Source organism: Moschus berezovskii, chromosome 14 (assembly GCF_049115385.1).
Source record: "Moschus berezovskii isolate FMDL1 chromosome 14, NW_MosBer_1.0, whole genome shotgun sequence".
Taxonomy (NCBI): Eukaryota; Metazoa; Chordata; class Mammalia; order Artiodactyla; family Moschidae; genus Moschus; species Moschus berezovskii.
Window position 1 is genome coordinate 54336912 of NC_142473.1, and position 14697 is coordinate 54351608.

At 42.3% G+C, this 14697-nt stretch overlaps 1 protein-coding gene across 1 annotated transcript; it reads left to right on the forward strand.

Moving 5' to 3' along the window:
- Positions 1 to 1848: 1848 nt before the first annotated feature.
- LOC129554002 (olfactory receptor 52K1) lies at positions 1849 to 2793 on the forward strand. Its single transcript, XM_055422662.1, has one exon. It carries the CDS (start codon positions 1849 to 1851, stop codon positions 2791 to 2793), a length of 945 nt encoding a protein of 314 aa, XP_055278637.1.
- The last annotated feature ends 11904 nt before the right edge of the window (positions 2794 to 14697 follow it).

Consider the following 14697-nt stretch of genomic DNA (forward strand, 5'->3'; position numbering starts at 1 on the left):
GGGAACACGTGTACACCCGGGGCAAATTCATGTCAATGTATGGCAAAACCAATATAATATTGTAAAGTAATTAAGCTCCAATAAAAAAAAAATTTTTAAATGTCTAGTTATTTAGGACATTGGAATTGGAGAAAGCTAGAACTCAGCTCGGAGAAGGCAATGGCAAGCCACTCCAGTACTCTTGCCTAGAAAATCCCATGGATGGAGGAGCCTGGTAGGCTGCAGTCCATGGGGTCGCTAAGGGTCGGACACGACTGAGCGACTTCACTTTCACTTTTCACTTTCACACATTGGAGAAGGAAATGGCAACCCACTCCAGTGTTCTTGCCTGGAGAATCCCAGGAACGGGGGACCCTGGTGGGCTTCTGTCTATGGGGTCACACAGAGTCGAACACAACTGAAGTGACTTAGCAGCAGCAGCAGCAGCAGAACTACCTAACAGTAGCTGAGAGATGAAGTTTCCAAAAATTTAATTTTCTAATATTAAAAGAGAGCAAGTTCTTTCAGTACTTACTTTACATTATTGTATTGGTTTTGCCATACATTGACATGAATCAGACCCAGGTGTACATGTGTTCCCCATCTTGAACCCCCCTCCCACCTCCCTCCCCATCCCATCCCTCTGGTAAATCTATTATCTTATTAATGCTCATAAACTTATTAACTGGACCTAGAAAAGAGTATCTGTGTTGAAACTGAGCCACTCCAATATTTAAGGATTTGAAAGAAAAGAGAAAAAGAGGGAAAGGTTAGATATTGTTAAGAATAAAAGGCGCTTTTTTTTTTAATGGAAATCAGATATCAGTCTTGGTGAAGATAAGAATTCTCCTGTGATGAAAAAACATTAAAAAAAAAAAGAATTCTCCTGTGATGAACAGAAGGAGCTGGAAAATGGGTAGAGGGAGAGCCACATGAATATGGAGGTTGATATGAATTTAAGTGAAGGAGAACAGAAAGTGGTGGCTCATTTTTCTTTTTCCAATAAGCTAGAGGCAGGGTTGTATTAGAGATATGTGAATATGGAAGGGACCTGGGAGATACATTCTAGAGCAGTTGTCTCCAGGAGAATTTTCTGCAGTGATGGAAATATTCTGTATCTGAATGGTCCAATATGGTAACCACTAGTTATGTATGCTACTGAGCAGTTAATGTGTTTTGATATGATTGAGGTATTGAGTTTTCAGTTCACTCAGTCATGTCCAACTCTTTGCAACCCATGAACTGCAGCACAGCAGGCTTCCCTGTCCATTACCAACTCTTGGAGCTTGTTCAAATTCACGTCCATCGATTGAGTTTTAATTTTCACAAATTGAAATAGTCGTGTCTGGCTAGTGGCAACCACATCAGATGTAGCAGTACTAGAGAAAATATACAAGTTGTGTGATTAACAGGAGCATTGGAAATTGTATGCTTTATTTGATTTACCCAGACACCTAAGTCTGAGATTTCTGAACAGAAAATTGGCTTTTATGACTGTGAGTTTAGCTTACTTATGTAGAAAAGGTACCAAGGTTTATTTTAAAGAAAATTAATTGGCTTAAATGTATTTTTACTTCTTTTTATCAGGATATTTGACATCACCATGAACACAGAAAACACTAGTTTTTCTCTGTTCTTTTATGAAACTGTCTTGTGATATCCATTTTAATGATGTGTAATGTTCTATCTACTAAATGAGATTGAGTTCCTTGAGGGCAGAAATGTGGGTTATACTTCTCCATGTCTATGAGGACTAATAACTGATTTTGTTCAAGGTCCAGCAATGGAAATAAGGGCTAATGCTCCCAGGAAGTTATACATAGGAGAAGCTACCTTGTAAAAACTGATGAAGGAGAATTTCCAGGAACCATGGCAGCCTCTAATATTACGTCAACCCATCCAGCTGCCTTCCTTTTGGTAGGAATTCCAGGTTTAGAGCACCTGCATGTCTGGATCTCTATTCCCTTCTGCTTCGCCTATACTTTGGCTCTTCTAGGCAACTGCATGCTTCTCTTCATTATTCGAGGTGATACAGCCCTCCACGAGCCCATGTACATGTTTTTGGCCATGCTGGCAATCATTGATCTTGTCCTCTCTTCTACAACACTTCCCAAAATGCTGGCTATTTTTTGGTTTAGAGATCGAGAGATCAACTTCTATGCCTGTCTGGTCCAGATGTTCTTTCTCCATTCCTTCTCCATCATGGAGTCGGCAGTGCTGCTGGCCATGGCCTTTGACCGCTATGTGGCCATCTGCAAGCCACTGCACTACAGCACCATCCTCACTGGGCCACTTATCACCAGGATCGGCTTGGCTGCTGTGACTCGGGCTGTGACACTAATGACTCCACTCCCCTTCCTGCTCAGACGCTTCCACTACTGCCGAGGTCCAGTGATTGCCCACTGCTACTGTGAGCACATGGCCGTGGTAAGGCTGGCCTGTGGGGACACTCGCTTCAACAACATCTATGGCATTGCTGTGGCCATGTTCATTGTGGTGTTGGACCTGCTCTTTGTTACCTTGTCTTACATCTTCATCCTCCGGGCAGTTCTCCAGCTTGCCTCTCAGGAGGCCCGCTACAAGGCCTTTGGGACCTGTGTGTCCCACATAGGTGCTATCTTGTCCACCTACACACCTGTGGTCATCTCCTCAGTGATGCACCGTGTGGCTCAGCGGGCTGCCCCTCATGTCCACATACTGCTTGCTATCTTTTATCTTCTTTTCCCACCCATGGTCAACCCCATCATCTATGGTGTCAAGACCAAGCAGATTCGTGATCATGTGCTGAGTCTATTCTGGAGAAAGAATGTATAGATATGTACTTTTATTTTCTTAGGCACTAGTCCAGAACCCATCAGTCCAGTGGATACTGAACTGAGATGGAGAGGAAAAACCTCAATAGGAAAATTTGAGTTTGGCAATTCTCCAGTGTAAGTCTGATTGCTCACAAATCCAGTCACATCAAACCAGATATGTCCCTATAGTTTCATAGCAGAGGTCTGACCTATTCTTGTAGGCTCATCACATGCGTAAGTACAACATAAAGACCCTCCCAAAGCATTGCTGTCATCTAGGTGAAAGTCAGTAGAAATACTGGCTGAGATTGGTACAAGAAGCTGAGATTTTGGTCAGCTCTTCATCTAGACTGAGGAATTGAACCACAAATTTTTTTGTTTTGTTGAGCTGTATTTTTTAATTTATTTAATTGGAGGCTAATTACTTTACAATATTGTATTGGTTTTGCCATACATTGACATGAATCCACCCCGGGTGCACATGTGTTCTCCATCTTGAACCGCCCTCCCACCTCCCTCCCCATATCATCCCTCTGGGTCCACAAATTTTATTTATTTTTTGGGGGGGTCCACAAATTTTAAAACCCAAATGCCAATACTGCAACTAGTACTACTAAAATTGCCTCCAAATCCTTTCTGATAAGTGGCCTTTAGCCTCTGCCACTCTTTAGCCAACTACCATTCAATGTTATTAGCTCTACCGTTGAACAGCTCCATGTCTAATGAGACACTCCTCCCATTGAGTCAGTTTCTGAATTCCTTTCAGACTCATACTAATGGCCAACTTTTTACTGAACACTTATCAGGCGTCTTCTCCTGACATCCATTTATAGAAACATATCATCATGTAACTAACTCTTCACATGTGTATGTCTTTTGTCTCTAAAACCACTAATTGTAATATTTATTGAGTGAATGAAGAGTCGAATACCATCTTTAGGCTATGAAATGTAGAAACAGTCATTAACACCGTTCCATCATGAAGTTAAGACTTCTGAAGCTAAAGATATGAGTTACAATACATAATTGTGGTAGGCTGAATTATTGTTCAGATATTTATTCTCTTATCGCTCTATCACGGGAGAGGAATTTTCTTTCTCCAGGAATGTTAAATCTTTGCTATGTGACTTTCTTTAGCCAGTGGAATTTAGTGGTCTTGAAATGTGCCACAATAATAAAAGATGTTAAAGTGTGTCTGTAGCTTGGCTCAGTCACTCACTTTTCTTCTCTGCTTACAAGAATGATTATGCTCCCAGAGCTTTTATTCACCCTAGACCAAGATTGAAAATACAAATGAAGCAGATGTGAATCTGACTCACAGACTGGAATATAGCCACAGCTGACCCATAGTGTTCCTATAACATGAGCAAAGATGATTTTGTGTTTTTTTTGTTTGTTTGTTTGTATTTTTTTAGTAAACCACTTAGATTTGGGAGTTGTTTCATCACATAACCCAGGGAAAGCTGACTGATGGAATTGTGAGCTCTTTGTTGCATTCCAACTCATGACAGTTCAAGACCAAATATTTATAAAGAAAAGAAAATGCATTATTTCTTCTTCTATTATATCCCCAAATTGATACCACTTTCATTTAACTTTCTACTTTGGTTTCTTATAATTAAACACTCCTTCAGTCAGTTCTTTGTAAAAGAGTCTCATACCCAGTTTTCATGAAGGTCTCTTATACAACGATGTTATTTTTTATTGTGATCTTTTTCTTCAGTAATAAGTTTCAATTCTGAAAACCAAGAAACCTGATAGTCTCTGAAAAAGCATTTCCAGGCCCATGTCATATCGCAGCTTGCATCGTAGGCACACACATGAATGATGGTCTCAAGGATCTGAGCCAGTTACCGTGGCATAGTTTGATTACACTAGACTGCTTCCATCATGCAAGTTGCGGGGGGGGCAGTGTTTAGTTCTTATTGGAATAGACATTTGGGATATGGTTTTTCCTTCCCTGTATGCAATGCTTCTTCCAAACTTGTGTGGGAGTTGTTCATTCATGTTCAGCTCTTTGTGACCCCATGGACTGCAGCCTGCCAAGGTCCTCTCCCCATGGAATTCTTCAGGCCAGAATACTGGAGTGGGTAGCCATTCCCTTCTCCAGGCCGTCTTCCCAACCCAGGGATCGAACCCAGGTCTCCTGCATTGCAGGTGGATTCTTTAGCAGCTGAGCTCTCAGGGAAGCCCTCTTCCAAACTTATCTATGGATTTATAGAATGCCTTATCCACCATTATGATATTGCATTGCTTCTGGTAAGAATTCAGTTCATAGATGACATAATGATCCCATGTTCATGGAATTCACTAATGTTAATCATGTTTCCCATCACCCTGAAGCAGCTAGGACAGTGGCATGGGCTTTTGAAGACAGATACAGTGCCAACTAGGTAGCAATGCCTTGCAGGGCTTCAGAAAGTTCTCCAAAAGGCTGCATATGCCCTGAGTCAGCATCTGATATATAGTATTAATACTAATTTTTTCCCCATAGTCAGGATTCACAGGTCTAGGAATCAAGGGGCAAAGTGGGAGTGACACTATTCCCCTGGTGAACTATTAGCAAAATGTTGTCTCTTTCCATGATCTTAGGCCTTGTTGACCTAGAAGTCTTAGGAAATGATGCTTCTACTAGGACACACAATGATTCCATTGAACTGAAAGTTAAGACCACCACCTGGTCACTTTGAGCTCACATCCAAATCAAAAGGAAAAGTAGGGAATTACTGTGTGAACTGGGGTGACTGATCATTACTACCAAGGAGTAAATGAACTATTACTCCACAATGCAAGTAAGGAAGAATTTATCTGGATACGGAGGAGATTCCTTAGGGTGTCTCCTGGTATTACTGTGCCCTGTGATTAAGGTCAAGGGAAAACTTACCAAATCACTTCAATCATGTACAACTCTTTGCAACCTGTGGACTGTAGGCACCCAGGCTTCTCTGTCCATGGAATTCTCCAGGCAAGAATACTGGAGTGGGTAGTCATGCCCTCCCCTCCAGGGGAATCTTCCCAACCCAGGGATCAAACCCATGTCTCCTGCAGCTCCTGCATTACAGGCAGATTCTTTATCACTGAGCCACTGGGGAAGCCCCCCAATAGAAAACAGTAATAACTCAATTCAGGCAGGACTACTAATGGACTATATTCTACGGTAATAAAGTTTGATTATTCTACTAAGTAAAGAACCATGAAAAGCTGAGGTGCATGCTGAAGGCAGTTAACATGGAATGAATAGTGGAAGAAGGTAGTTAGAAATACCAGCTAAAAGCACACCATGATGCTAACCAATTTAGGCGAAGGGCCAAAGAATCAATGCTTTTGAATGGTGGTGCTAGAGAGGACTTTTGAGAGTCCCTTGGACTGCAAGGAGATCCAACCAGTGAATCCTAAAGGAAATCAACCCTGAATATTCATTGGAAGGACTGGTGCTGAAGCTCCAGTACTTTGGCCACCTGATACGAAGAATCAACTTATTGGAAAAGACCCTGATGCTGGGAAAGATTGAAGGCAGGAGGAGAAGCGGGTGGCAGAGGATGAGGTGCACCACCAACTCAATGGACATGAATTAGAGCAAACTGCAGAAGATAGTGGAGGACTGAGGAGCCTGGCCTGCGGCAATCAATCCATGGGATCACAAAGAGTAGGGCGCAACTAAGTGACTGAACAACAACGGAACAAAGAAACTACTGAAACAGAAGATACAGTGTCAAAGGACTGTCCTCAGTGGGCCAGGACCAGCTCACTGAAGAACATCTGCTAACACACACCGTGAGAACAGCCAGTGTGGGCATGCGCCTTTGGATATGAGTGCTACAGAGTGGAAGCACGTGTGTTGATAACACGCACGCTAAGCCACTTCATTCCTGTCCAACTCTGAGAGATCCTATGGACTGCAGACCACCTCCTCCGTCCATGGGATTTCTTCAGGCAAGAATACTGGAGTGGGTTGCCATACTCTCCCCCTCCAGGCGATTTTCCTGACCCAGAACTCGAACCCGCATCTCCTGCTTCCCCTGCATTGCAGGTGGATTCTTCACGGCTGAGCCACCGGGGAAGTCCCTTCTGTAACTTTCAATTCAGTTCAGTTGCTCAGTCGTGTCCGACTCTTTGCGACCCCATGAATCACAGCTGCTGCTGCTGCTAAGTCACTTCAGTCGTGTCCGACTCTGTGCGACCCATAGACAAAAGCCCACCAGGCTCCCCCGTCCCTGGGATTCTCCAGGCAAGAACACTGGAGTGGGTTGCCATTTCCTTCTCCAATGTGTGAAAGTGAAAAGTGAAAGTGAAGTCGCTCAGTCGCAGCTGCTACTACAAAATTAATGGTTTGAGAAGCCTTATCAGGTTTGTTCTCTCAGCTCCCCTGTATGGGTCTGATTGATACCAAAACATTAAATTAATTTAGAAAATGGGGAAAAACAAAAGGGAGTGTCAAGGAACTCTTGCAGAGTGACAGTTTACATGATTGAGAAACAGAATAAAGTGGGCAATGATGGAGTTAAAACAAAGGTGCTGATGCAGCAATATCAGAGATTGGAATAGACCAATGGAACCCTCTCCTCTATTTGTCCCCTAACGTTAAAGGGCCCCAAGCAAATTTACCCCAGTTTGAAAAACTTAAATTGTTGGAAGGCAAAGACTATAATGAAATGACCAGGAGATGCAAGAGACAATGATTAGTCAGATTAATCAAGGCACAAATTTGAAGTCAACCAGGACCCTGTGGGGACTTCCCACATACGAGCTCGTCTGTGTTCCCTGCTTGTTTTTGTTTAAAAAAAAACCTTTAGTCTGTGTGTTAGTCACTCAGTTGTGTCCAACTCTTTTGCAATCCTATGGACTGTAGCCTGCCAGGCTCCTCTGTCCATGGGATTCTCCAGGCAAGTTTACTGGAGCGGGTTGACTTGCAACCTGGAGGTTGCCTCCTCCAGGGAATCTACCCCCCCTCCCCCAGGGATTGAATCCTCATCTCTTAAATCTTCTGCATTGGCAGGCAGATTCTGTATCATTAGCACCATCTGAGACGCCCAATTAGTCTCCTAGACCTTCCGAATTCCAAAGAGCAAACTTGACTAGTTATTAGAGAAGTGAGGAAATGCAGAAAAAAGACCAGTCAAGCAAAAAGTAATAGTTTGAACAACACTTCAACCATAAAACAGTCACGAGACTCCTAGTTTCTCCCCAAGGGGTATAGATAACAGTCTGGTACATATATCTGAGTCCTGGAGAAGGAAATGGCAACCCACACAAGTATTCTTGCCTGGCGAATTCCATGGACAGCGGAGCCCGGTAGGTGGAGTCCATGGAGTGGCAAAGAGTCAAACACAACTGTGCAATTAACACATACACATACTTGAGTCATTTTTTACAGAAATCAGGACCCCACCAGATAGAAACTGCTGACCAGGGCCACAGAGACCCAGTCAATCTGGAGCAAGAAGAGTGATGACCAAAATACCATGAATATTTTTTGCTTATGACCCAACTAACCAGAAGAACCCATAAGCTGATCATGAACTTAAGACCCTTTGCCTTTATTTTCAGTCTTTAAAACCCCTTTCCTGAAAGCCATTAGAAAGATTGGGGTCTTTGAGCATTAGCTGGTTATTCTCCTTGCTCAGTTCAGTTCAGTTCAGTCGCTCAGTGGTGTCCGACTCTTTGCGACCCCATGAATCACAGCACACCAGGCCTCCCTGTCCATCACCAACTCCTGGAGTTCACGCAAACTCATGTCCATCGAGTCGGTGATGCCATGCTCTACAAATAAACAGCAATGATGCTGCTTTTGAGTCTGTGATCAAGGAAATAAGCCACTTGCTTGTTGAGATGCCTCTGACAAGTATCAGAGCTCATATGCACTGGCTCTGCATGTGATATTTTTCTCTTAATCATTTAGCTCTGTCTGTGATGGGGTATTGATTTGGGTGGGATTATTCCCTATCACACTATGGAATCTAACCCCGAGAGACCTCCTTGTAGTTGCTCACTTGCTATTTGACAGCACAGGCTGTGAACAGCTAACACTGGGTAACTCAGCTCTGTGCCATTTTGTAGCTGTCTAGGGTATATTTTAAAGAGTTAGGAATTTTAGTTATGTACCAATGAAAAGAAATAAACTAGCGTTCTCTTCAAACATTGCTTTTCCTCAGTGCTCCTCAGGATCTGGAGAACAATGGCCCCCTAATGTCTCTCTGAATTGTAATACCTTCTATTAGAACTGTCTTGTTTTGTGAAAAGGAATAAAAGTGGAGTGAAGTTCCTTATGTATAAACTTTTATGATGTATCAAAGGGAGACCTCAGAGAAAATGTAACATGCCCAGAATTATGATACAAAAAAAAGAAATTCCCTCCAATAAGCAAATATTAAAGTTGTATCCAATTTTCAGGAATTTAAGTGATGAACAAATTGAACAAATAAATGCTCCTACAGCACTGCCATGGCTTCCCAGGTGGCTCAGTGGTAAAAAATCCACCTGCAATGCAGGAGATGTAGGTTCAACCCTGGATGGGAAAGATCCCCTGGAAAAGGAAATGGCAACCCACTCCAGTATTTCTTGCCTAGAAAATCCAATGGACAGAGGAGCCTGGTGGGCTATAGTCTATTGGGTCATAGAAGAGCTGGAAATAACTTTGCAAACAAACAACAGCACTGCTACAGTTGCATGGAGGGCAGAATGGGGAAAAGCAGGGCCTGGGGAGCTTGATAGCAAATGACACACCCCTACCAGCTCTGGTGGGAGCTGGAGGAGGAGGAAACCCCTTGCGAGATAAGAGGACAGTCTCTCCCTCCTGTACCTGAAAGGGTACCCACTTTGGTCAGGGAGCCGCTCTTGTTCAGACAGAACAGTTCCTGCTGAGGCAGATTGCCACTGAAAGAATAAATGCCCAAGATCAGGAAGCAAGATTTGTGTGGATATGCTCTTTTACCAACACCCCGACCCCCAAAACTTTATTTTTACTCTCGTTTTTCACATCAGACTTGTTCAACTAGAAAAATATGCCAAGTTATTGAATGACCCTAAAGGATAGAAAACTTATTCTCCATCTCTGCAACCCACAACTCAAGTTGGGCTGATGTCCAAAGTGTACTAACTACCCTGTTGACTGAAGAAGAGAGGAGGATAGTGCTAGAAAAAGCCTAGAAGAGGCAGATACACTACATGTTGCTGCCTGGGAATCCTACCTGAGCACCAGAAAAATGCAATTCCCACCACAGATCCAGTGTAAGACATAAATGACCTGGATTCTATGTCCTAGAAGAGAAAGCTTTAACTAAAGAGAGGGAATCTTGGTGGGGCTCTGAAAAGGAGTGCCAAAGAAGTTTTCATAAGGTGGAAGGAGTGTGTCCAAAGCCACCAGAAAATCCAGATTTGACAGCATATGGCAGGACTTCCAAGGTGGCACAGCAGTTAAGAATTCACTTGCCAATGCAGGAGATGCGAGAAACATGGGTTTGATCCCTGAGTGGGGAAGACCCCCTAGAGGAGGAAATAGCAGCTCACTCCAGTACTCCTGCCTGGACAATCCCATGAACAGAGGAGCCTGGGGGTGGCGAGGGGCAGGGGAGCTGGCTACAGTCCATGGGGTTGCAAAGAGTCAGATATGACTGAGGACACGCAAGGCATATTGCAACATGCAGGTCTGGGTCAGGATAATCTGAGAAATTTCAAATTAGTTAACCAGATCCTTTGTGGCTCAGAGAACCCCAGATATACAGGAAAAGTTGAAAAGACAAGTTGTTTTTGATTTCCAAATCTTTTTTTTTTTAAGACAACCCACAGAATGGGAGAAAATATTTGCAAACAATGCAACCAACAAGGGATTAGTCTCCAAAATTTACAAACAGCTCACGAAGTTCAATATCAATAAAACAACCCAATCAGAAAATGAGATGACCTAAATAGATATTTCTCCAAAGAAAACATACAGACAGCCAACCAGAACATGGAAAGTTATTTAACATCGCTAAGTATTAGAGAAATGCAAGTCAAAACTCCAGTGAATAAACAACAGCACTGCTAATGTTGCAAGAAGGGAAATGCAGGGGCTAGGGAACTTGATAGCAACTGACACATCCCTACCAACTCAGGCGGGAGCTGAAGGAGGAAGAAACCCCTGGAGCGAAAGAAGCATGGTCTCTTCCTCTGTACCTGACTGGAACCCACTTTGGCCAGGGAGCGACTCTTGTGCAGGCAGAACAATTTCCACTGAAGCAGATTCCCACACCAGTTAGAATGGTCCTCATTGAGAATGGTCCTCATTAAAAAGTCTACAAACAATCTGGAGAGGGTGTGAAGAAAAGGGAACCCTCCTACACTGTTGATGGGAATATAACTTTGTACAGTCACTATGGAGAACAGTATGCAGCTTCCTTAAAAAAAAAAAAAAAATAGAGCTACCTTATGATCCAAAAATCACACTCCCAGGCATATATCAAGAGAAAAACATAGTTCAAAAGGATACATATACCACAATGTTCACTGCAGCACTGTTTACCATAGCAACACATGGAAGCATCTTAAACGTCCATCGACAGATGAATGGATAAAGATGTGACATGTGTAAAACATGGGTTATTACTCAGCCATTAAAAAGAATGAAATAATTTCATTTGCAGCAACATGGATGGACCTGGAGATTATTGTATTAAGTGAAATCAGACAGAAAGATATATTGCCTATATATGGAATCTAAAAAAATGATACAAGTGAATTTACAGGATAGAAGGACTCACATACTTAGAGAATGAACTTATGGTTACCTGGGGGTAAACACTGGGGGGAAGGGATAGATTGATACTTTGAGATTGATATGTATATACTGCTGTATTTAAAGTAGATTACAAACAAAGACCTACTGTGTTTCACAAGGAATGTTCCTCAATATTCTGTAATATCCTAAAGTGCAAGAGAATCTGAAAGATACATATATACATATAACTGAATCACTTTGCTGTACATCTGAAACTAACAGTTAGTCAACTATGTTCCAATATAAAATACAAATTAAAAAAGATATTTAGTGACAAACATGTTTTCCTTTGTTTTGTAGAGTCCAGTCTGCTATTAGTATCTCATCCTTGGCCCACAATGCCCTGTCCTAGACAGTGTTAGAATGAGCACAGATAATGTTTGCTTCCAAAGCTGATTACAAATCTGATTTAATGTATTTAAGATATAGTCTATGGAGAAAGTTAATCTCTAATGCTCTTTTGTACCTCATCATCAGTTGAGAAAGATTGTCTTGAGTTGGTCTGTAAAATCTATTAAAGGGAGAAACCTTACTTTAAGCTTTGACTCAATTCAAATGCATTGACTTAGTGAATAGTTATTTCTAAACACCATGCGGAAATCATGTACAACATAGGTCACCTTTTTTTTTTTCTCCAATTCACAAGTTACTTGGTTTATTATACACAATCAGCACACAACACAAATTTGTCAAAGTGGGGAAAATAGAAAAGGGGGGCAAAGAACTACTCCCAAGAGTAGTCCAGGAAGGAGGCATCTTAGCATAAACGTTGTCTCTGGCCCAACAAGAGGTCTCCCAACAGGTGTGAGTGGGCGTTGCCTTCTGCTCCCATACAGCACTCAGCAGTGTGGGATCAGGTTCCCCAGCAAAGAGCCTTTGAGTCATAGCTCACCTATTAAACTCCAAAGGCAGGGCTCAACTGGACAGGGGGATTACCGAACCAAAGTTTCAAAAGCTAGATATGAACCTGTATGGAATGAAATTTCTCCCTTTACTGGGCTGAGTGTATGACCTGTGCACAGGTTTGGAAGACATACTATATATCAAAGCAACTGCAAGCGGTTTTATATTGAAAGTAAAGTCTAAGGAGAGGGTGGGGAACAAGTTTCTAGAAGTCTCTAGCTTTTCCTCAGGTTCCAGAGAAGTAGAATCCTCTAAAGAGTAAGAGTAAAAATTAGATTCTTTCTGTGTTGATTCTACTTGATAGCCCCTGCCCTCATCATATTGGCTCCAGGTCTGAAGGAGGCAGTTTAAGGATGTCTCTTCCAGGTTTAAACCTCCCAGGGTAAAACAAAAAGAAACAGTGATGGTAATAACAATGTTCTTTAATACCTGGTGTGATTGTTTCCTTACTAGCCCCTTTATATACAGTATCTCAACTATAACAATTGATACTTTGATGCTGAAGCTGAAACTCCAATACTTTGGCCACCTGATGTGAAGAACTGACTCATTGGAAAAGACCCTGATACTGGGAAAGATTGATGGCAGGAGGAGAAAGGGACAACAGAGGATGAGATGGTTGGATGGCATCACTAACCCAATGGACATGAGTTTGAGAAAACTCCAGGAGTTGGTGCTAGACAGGCAGTCCATGGGGTCGCAAAGAGTGACACAACTGAGTGACTGAACTGAATTGAAAAAAAGATTCTATAGGTCCTTACTTGACATTCAGGAACCTTGCCATAAAGCCCCACCTCCAGCTAACTTGAGAATGTGAAAAGCCCTATTGTTCTCCTTCTCTGAACATTAGATTTCATTTCTACCTACTTCTACCTTCACCTGCTTTCTTTCTAGAAGTCATGACATTCAAAAGAGATGCTCCACTATCACCTTTCTGCAAGACTAACCTCTGAATTTCTTGAAATTTTATACCATTCTTCTTCCTTTTGTTATCTTTCATCTCCTTTTTTCTTCTTTGATCATCATTTACTGTGAAAATGCATGATCATTTGTTTCTAAAATTTTGAATTCTGTCCCATTTTTATTCTCAGTTCCTACATAAAAATTTTCTTCTGAGGGTTAGCTGAGATAATTTTTTTAAGCAAGAAGCAATGTATTTCTCTTTCCCTTTCACTTCTTTTTTTTTAATTTATTTGTTTTAATTGGAGGCTAATTATATTATTGTATTGGTTTTACCATACATTGACATGAATCTGCCCCGGGTGTACATGTGTTCCCCACCTAGCACAGTGAAGGAATGGATAAAGAAAATGTGGCATATATACAAACTGAAATACTATTCAACCATAAAAAGGATAAATTCCTGCCATTCCTGTGCTGTTCCTGTGATGGTTTTTTAAACTATCTCTGTTCAGGGAATTTTCAAACGCATACCTTCTACTCTCAGTTCCAGACTAGTATATCTGACTACTTGTTGGATATCTCCACTTAGATATTTCACAGCCACCTCAAACAAAATACAGCCAAAACACATCTTTTCATCTCCTCATAGTCTATTTCCTCCCTATGACTTGTCCATGGTAGTACATATTACTGTTGTCCATCTGGTAGTGAGGGCTCCCCACTGGTGATAGTGGTAAAGAATCTGCCTGCCAATGCAAGAGACTCAAGATACGGTTTCCATCCCTGGGTCAGGAAGATCCCTTGGAGAAGGAAAAGGCACCCCACTCTAGTATTCTTGCCTGGAAAATTCCATGGACAGAGAGCAGCCTGGCAGGCTACAGCCCATGGGGCTGAAAAGAATCAGACGTGACTGAACACATCTAGTAGTGAGGTCAGAAACCCAGGGAAAATCCTTAGTTTAATCCCTCATCTCTTCCTTTATATCCAGTTCATTAGCAAACCCTATCCATCTGCAAAATGTATTTCACTCCCTACCCTTTTTTTTTTCTCCTGCTGCTGCTGCTGCTAAGTCACTTCAGTCGTGTCCGACTCTGTGTGACCCCATAGACAGAAGCCCACCAGGCTCCCCTGTCCCTGGGATTCTCCAGGCAAGAACACTGGAGTGGGTTGCCATTTCCTTCTCCAATGTGTGAAAGTGAAAAGTGAAAGTGAAGTCGCTCAGTCGTGTCCGACCCTTAGCGACCCCACGGGCTTCAGCCTACCAGGCTCCTCTGTCCATGGGATTTTCTAGGCAAGAGTACTGGAGTGGCTTGCCCTTGCCTTCTCCGCTAACATTCATTTAAATCACCATCATCTTTCACC